Here is a 6,729-nt window from a genome sequence, read left to right on the forward strand (position 1 = left end):
TTTTGAAATTATTTTTTAATATGGTAGGTGCATATATAGCAATAATTATTAACTTTTGGCGTAAATATATGATTAAAAACTAATATTTCATGTATCTATATCTATATTATTCGAGCAATAGTCAACATGCAGATGATTGAAGACCTAAAATCCATCGACAATTCGTAAAATTTGCTCCATTGAATCAATCACAAAACTCGCTCTCATTTCCAAAAATAGCCGACATCTCCCGACTCATCCTCCCGGCCATTATATTTATCCTCGGCCTTTCTCTATTTACCTTTCCTTCTGCATGGATTCTTCTGCACATCTCCCGACCCACCCCACCTCCTCTGCATAGAGAGAGCGAGGGAATAGCTTAATTCATCCCATAATATTCGAAACGAAGCTCGTCAGAAGATACTTGCAATACAAAAAGATGGTTCAGGTCAAGAGAATACTCTTGTTTGCCTTCTTTTCTGTGCTGGTGGCCAATGTCTATGGCCACAAGAAGAAGGGCGGACCCGTGGTGACTTACGACGGGCGCTCCATGATCATAAATGGGAGCCGGGAGTTGCTGTTTTCGGGTTCCATTCATTATCCGCGGAGCACTCCCGAGGTATATATGCAGTGATTGATTATATTCATTGTATGTAATTTAATACATGGATATAAGGGGCCTTGTTAGATTGAAGATTTATGTGTATAATGTATCTAGATGTGGACTGATCTGATACTCAAGGCTAAAGAAGGTGGGCTGAACGTGATACAGACGTATGTGTTTTGGAACATTCACGAGCCTGTTCAAGGACAGGTGAATAATCCGATTAAAACAGTACCCTTTTCTTGGTTTGAAAAATGGTAGAATTTTTTATTAGTTTAGGGTTCTTTTCCAAGAATCTTGCGTTTGTGGTGTTAATATTCTTGTTTCTTGGTGTTGCAGTTCAATTTTGAAGGGAATTATGACGTGGTGAAATTCATCAAATTGATTTGGGAGCATGGGTTGTGGGTAACCCTCAGGGTTGGACCCTACGTTGAGGCCGAATGGAACATGGGGTACTAATTATTTCAACAAATGATAACCTCAGATTTTGCTCAACTTACTTCAAATTAAAAAAATTCATGTATGAATCTTGTTCCTTCACAGAGGATTTCCATACTGGCTAAAAGAGGTTCCCAACATCACATTCCGCTCCTATAATGAACCTTTCATGGTAACTATTCGAGCATAGCGCGACTTGTTTCGTCTTCTTTAACAATGGAATATGACTCATGATTTCAAAATGCAGTTCCACATGAAGCAGTACACAGAAATGGTCCTTAACTTGATGAAAAAAGAGAAACTTTTTGCTGATCAGGGAGGTCCTATTATCATGGCACAAGTATGTTTCCTTATTTACTATCATATAAATTCATTCCAAGAATTGAATGAATATCATTAATTCACCATTTCATTACAATGCAGATCGAAAATGAGTATAACAACGTCCAGCTAGCATATAAGGAAGCAGGGTTGAAATATGTCAAATGGGCTGCAGATATGGCTGTTGGTTTATACAATGGCATCCCCTGGGTCATGTGCAAGCAAAGGGATGCCCCCCAAACAGTAGTATGTTTCTGCTTGAAACTTTATCCTTTTTTTACCCTTTTGTGTGTGTTTAATGGAATATTAATTTAGCGTCATGGGTTCTTTGTTTCTATGATGTTCTTCTTTTGTTTCTTCAGATTAGTACTTGCAACGGAAGACAGTGCGGAGATACATTCCCTGGTCCAAACGGCCCTAACAAGCCTTCACTCTGGACTGAGAACTGGACTGCACAGTAAGTTGTTGAAGCCTTAGACAAGCTCGAATCACTCCACATTGAAGCTGCGTGATTCACTAAAACAAATTGGTTTTCAGGTATAGAGTATTTGGAGACTCTCCATCCATGCGAGCAGCGGAAGATATAGCATTTGCTGTTGCTCGGTTTTTTGCAAGGAATGGTACCCTCAACAACTACTACATGGTATGAATATTATCATGTGGTATCATATTCCAAATTTTTAAAAAAAAATTGTTCTTTTTTGAATAAAATCTTGATGCTGAAGCTGTTGTAACTTCTCTTAGTACCATGGTGGAACGAATTTTGGCAGAACAAGTTCATCTTTCGTGACCACTCGTTACTATGATGAAGCTCCACTAGATGAATATGGTAATCAGACAGAAAGTTGAATAAAAGGGAATGATTCAAGAAAGGAGATCACTTAACTTGTCTCTCTGTTTATAGGTTTGAAGAGGGAGCCTAAATTTGGTCATTTGAGAGACATGCACAGAGCTTTCAGATTGAGCAAAAAGCCTTTGCTTTGGGGAACTCAACACGTTCAAAAAATCAGCCCGAATCTTGAGGTAAACAAACTCGAGACACAACGTGCCAATATGCGTCGGATCACTGATTTACCACCCATTTCTCTTTTCAGATCACGACTTACGAGAAGCCAGGGACGAACATCTGTGCTGCGTTCTTGACTAATAACCACACCAGGGCACCTGCAACAATCAACTTCAGGGGCGTGGACTATTACCTACCTGCTGATTCCATCAGCATCCTCCCTGATTGCAAGACCGTAGTTTTCAACACTCAAACGGTAAAAGAAACTCGAATGTTTTTGTGCACTTCGCTATGAAATGTTTAATTTCAGGACTCCTGATTCTCCTCTTCAATACATATGCAGGTTGTTGCACAGCATAGTTCAAGAAATTTCCATGCATCAAAGAAAGCAAAGGTCACAAAATGGGAGATGTACAAGGAAAGCATTCCAAGTATCAAGGACATGGAAGTAAAGAGCAAGACGCCTAAGGAATTGTACGCCTTTACAAGAGATACATCAGATTATGCCTGGTACAGCACCAGGTATGCATTCATAAAAAGTACACAAGGAAATGAATGTATGCTTTTATGTTCGAAGAAAAAGAGTTGATCTTTATTGTTGATATTGTGCAGCATCTCATTTGAAAGTCGTGACTTGCCAATGCGTGCTGATATCCTTCCAGTCCTTCAGATTGCAAGTCTTGGACATGCTTTGCTTGCGTTCGTCAATGGAGAATACGTTGGTAATCTAATGTGAAACCAGTAGTCATTATATTTCTTTGCGGAAAATAAAAGTATTTCTTCCATCAATAAGGATTTCTTTATTGTTTTTCTAGGATTCGGGCATGGAAGCAACATTGAAAAGAGCCATGTTTTCAGCAAGGCTATAAACTTGAAGCATGGAGTTAACGATATCACACTGTTGGCCATGACAGTTGGTTTCCCTGTAAGTTACTAGTTACATGGCGTTCATATTCTCTCTACTAAGTAAATATAAAGTGATCTGATAAACCAGTCTTTCTGGTTTCGACTCTTCTAAGTGTCCTAACATCAATACATTTGTTCATCATCAACACGGTAGTGAAAGAACTATCATGAAATCAATATTGACAACATTATCATATCTGCATCTCAGACGCTGAATCGAGACATGTTCCTCGAAAATGAGCTGTTGTGGATGTTGGCCTTTTATAAGTTGTGGGCAAACTACTTGTCTTCCATTGAATACACTATGGATTGACTAGTAGTTAACATATTGGATTTTTCCATCAAATATGCTAGTTTTTGAATTAAAGTTCTTTTCTTCATGTTTAATCAATGTAATTTTCTTAACAAGGAGTTTTTCTAAGAAAATTAAATTTAATTCGAAACGCAGAACAGTGGAGCATACATGGAGAGGAGGTTTGCAGGGCCAAGAGCTGTCACACTACAGGGTTTAATGTCTGGAACTCTTGATATCACTATGAATCACTGGGGCCAACGGGTAACGTACAAGTGATGAGTTAGACATGTAGAGTTTATGCAATTCATTCGCAACTTCAAAATCGAGTTGAGAAAATAAATGTCCAGGTTGGTGTAGCTGGAGAGAAGATGCAATTATACTCAGAAGAAGGATCCAGCAAGGTCCAATGGCTGCCTTCTAAGGGGCCCGGTGGAGCCGTCACCTGGTACAAGGTAACCGATTATGAATAGAAAAACCACGAAGTTCAAGAAAAGAACAAAAATTAAACGATATTTTCTTTCGACTGGACAGGGATATTTCAATGCCCCGGAAGGTACCAGCCCAGTTGCTATCAGAATGACGAGTATGGCGAAGGGAATGATCTGGGTCAACGGCCAAAGCATTGGCCGATACTGGGTTTCTTACCTCTCAGCCATTGATAAGCCCACTCAAGAAGAGTAAGTTATCTCCCACGCAATGCAAGTGCGTGTCCATGTCCCATAAACAAGAATGGATGGTTATATTTTACAGCATCAACCACTTCAAGATTCTACTCGAATTTTCAGGTATCATATCCCAAGATCATACCTGAAGCGAAAGGGGAATCTGTTGGTGATATTCGAGGAGACAGGAGGGAACCCAGATAATATAGAAATCTTGACAGTGAACAGAGATACAATATGCAGTGTGATCACAGAGTACCACCCACCTCACATAAAGACATGGGAAAGGAAAAACAACCAATTTAGAGCGGTGGTGGATCCTGTGAAGGCAGCTCACCTGACCTGCCCGGACAAGAAAGTCATCAGTACCGTTGAATTCGTGAGCTTCGGAGAGGCTGAAGGCGCATGCGGTGCTTTTGTACGAGGGAAATGCGATTCCTCCAAAGCTCACAAAGTTGTCGAAGAGGTATAAAATTTTCTCTCACGACATACTCTAATCTTTCGCCTCGTGGATCCCGTTGATGCTTGTGTGCACTCACTAATTTTTGGGTTTGAACAGCAATGCTTGGGCAAGACCGAGTGCACGATTCCATTTCAAAGAGAAGTGCTCGTTGATGCTGACAATGATTCTTGCCCTGATATCGCCAAGACGCTTGCGATCCAAGTCAGATGCGCGCACTCATCAAAGTCAAAGAAGAGCAGTGCTTAATTAACTCGCTCTCTATCTATGTAATTTGCATGAAAAAATGGCAGGTGTCGATTCATTTTATTAATTCCATCCATTTAAGTAGCATAGAGCAATCTTTGGTAGCATCAAGAAAGTCGACAACCGTGTTGTCTGTGCTTGTCAATTAGAATCGTGATTGAAGATCATCGATCCACTATAAATATGATCAATATTCGATGCGTTAATTGTTCCCAATACAATGCTTTATGTTTAAGAGAATAAAGAATAAACATTATCTAGCTTTTATCATGCTCCATGTATGTATTAGATGTTGGTCTCGCGTGCGACAACTTGAGATAATAATATATGAAAATAAAGAATAAACTGGACACCGATATTTATGTAAAAAACTTCTAAAAATTATTAGGGTAAAAACCACATCCAATATTAAAAGAATTTCACTATAATATTTTTATGGTGTACAATTCACTCACTGTGTTTCCAAATAGAACATACACTCTCTTAATACAGGAGAACAAACACCTCACAAATATTATAGAAATAAGTGCTCAAATACTATGAGATGAGAGAAAACTTGAAGAAGAGATGATTTCAGAATGCAAGGTAGAGCTCTATTTATAGAGCTCCTTGTCCGTGTGAATACACATTAAAAACGCGTAATTTCCATCTGAATTTTCTGCATAGTCAACCACTATTGTATACTCATTTAATGCAATGTTGTCTGACACTTTTGGCTTTGCAGACATTTCTCTCACTTGGAGATTTGATTAAGAATCAAACGCATCTCCACACAATCTTTCAATCTTGTCATTAACTGCTGCTTACGTTTTTGCTAGGCTGCTTGAAGATCTACACCACTCAAACTTATCAGTGTTCACTGGCTTGGTCAGAAAATCAGCTATGTTATATTTTGTATGTATCTTCTGCATATTCACACTTCCTTCGTCTACTACTTCTCGTACAAAGTGAAATTGGACTCCCATGTGTTTCGTCTTGGAATGAAAGGCTGGATTCCTTACGATGTGCAAGACACTCTGGCTGTCACAAAAAAAGGGGAACATTCTCTTGTTTGTGTCCGATCTCCTCCAATAATCTTTTAATTCATATTGCCTCCTTGCAAGCTTGAATAACTGCCATGTATTCTGCCTTCGTTGTATATAACGCCACAACAGTTTACAGTTTTGAAACCCAGCTTATAGCTTCTTCTGCAAGTGTAAACACATAACCAGTAGTAGATTTCCTCTTATCAGCATCACCTGCATAATCTGAATCGACATAGCCCCTGAGTTTTAAATCAGATCTTCCATAACATAATGCAGTATTTGAGGTACCCTTAATGTATCTAAGGATCTTCTTGACAATGCTACAATGCTCTCATCCAGGATTCACCATATACCGATTAACTGCTCCCACTGCTTGAGAAATGTCTGGTCTTGTACGGATCATGGCGAACATCAAACTTCCCATTGCTGATGCATATGGTACTCGAGATATCTACATCCTCTCTACTTCACTCTTAGGATACATCTCGGAAGATAACTGGAAGTTAACAGGAAGAGATATCATTATTGGCTTGCTATCTTGCATGTTGAAGCGTTGCAAGATTTTATTCAAACAACTTTTCTGGAAAAGCCAAATCTTTCTGTTACTTCTGTCTCGGTGAACTTGCATCCCTTGAATCTTGCTTGCTGGTCCCAAGTCCTTCATATCAAATTCCCCAGCCAACTTTGTCTTCAATCCTTGAACCTGATCTTTGTTGGGGCCTGCTACCAACATGTTGTCCACATGCAACAGCAAAATAATATAATCATCACCAGACCTCTTGAAATA

The 6,729-nt window shown here is 39.2% G+C and overlaps 1 protein-coding gene across 1 annotated transcript; it reads left to right on the plus strand.

Annotated features, from left to right (window-relative positions):
• Positions 1 to 290: 290 nt before the first annotated feature.
• LOC140813231 (beta-galactosidase 13-like) lies at positions 291 to 4,930 on the plus strand. The gene is made up of 19 exons (XM_073171715.1): positions 291 to 598; positions 698 to 793; positions 923 to 1,035; positions 1,127 to 1,193; positions 1,269 to 1,361; positions 1,445 to 1,588; positions 1,705 to 1,799; positions 1,880 to 1,985; positions 2,087 to 2,171; positions 2,247 to 2,365; positions 2,437 to 2,604; positions 2,692 to 2,870; positions 2,961 to 3,070; positions 3,164 to 3,273; positions 3,703 to 3,810; positions 3,897 to 4,001; positions 4,081 to 4,226; positions 4,335 to 4,677; positions 4,771 to 4,930. Exons 1-19 carry the CDS (start codon positions 419 to 421, stop codon positions 4,918 to 4,920), a joined length of 2,517 nt encoding a protein of 838 aa, XP_073027816.1. The 5' UTR covers positions 291 to 418; the 3' UTR covers positions 4,921 to 4,930.
• The last annotated feature ends 1,799 nt before the right edge of the window (positions 4,931 to 6,729 follow it).

Source organism: Primulina eburnea, chromosome 14 (genome assembly GCF_022965805.1).
Source record: "Primulina eburnea isolate SZY01 chromosome 14, ASM2296580v1, whole genome shotgun sequence".
NCBI lineage: Eukaryota > Viridiplantae > Streptophyta > Magnoliopsida > Lamiales > Gesneriaceae > Primulina > Primulina eburnea.

What these genes read in the sequence shown, in the direction of transcription:
- LOC140813231 (XM_073171715.1), top strand. Translation starts at nt 419, where the DNA reads ATGGTTCAGGTCAAGAGAATACTCTTGTTTGCCTTCTTTTCTGTGCTG. An exon ending in CCCTCAACAACTACTACATG is followed by an intron (nt 1,986 to 2,086) that starts GTATGAATATTA and finishes AACTTCTCTTAG; the next exon opens with TACCATGGTGGAACGAATTT. An exon ending in TATGCCTGGTACAGCACCAG is followed by an intron (nt 2,871 to 2,960) that starts GTATGCATTCAT and finishes GATATTGTGCAG; the next exon opens with CATCTCATTTGAAAGTCGTG.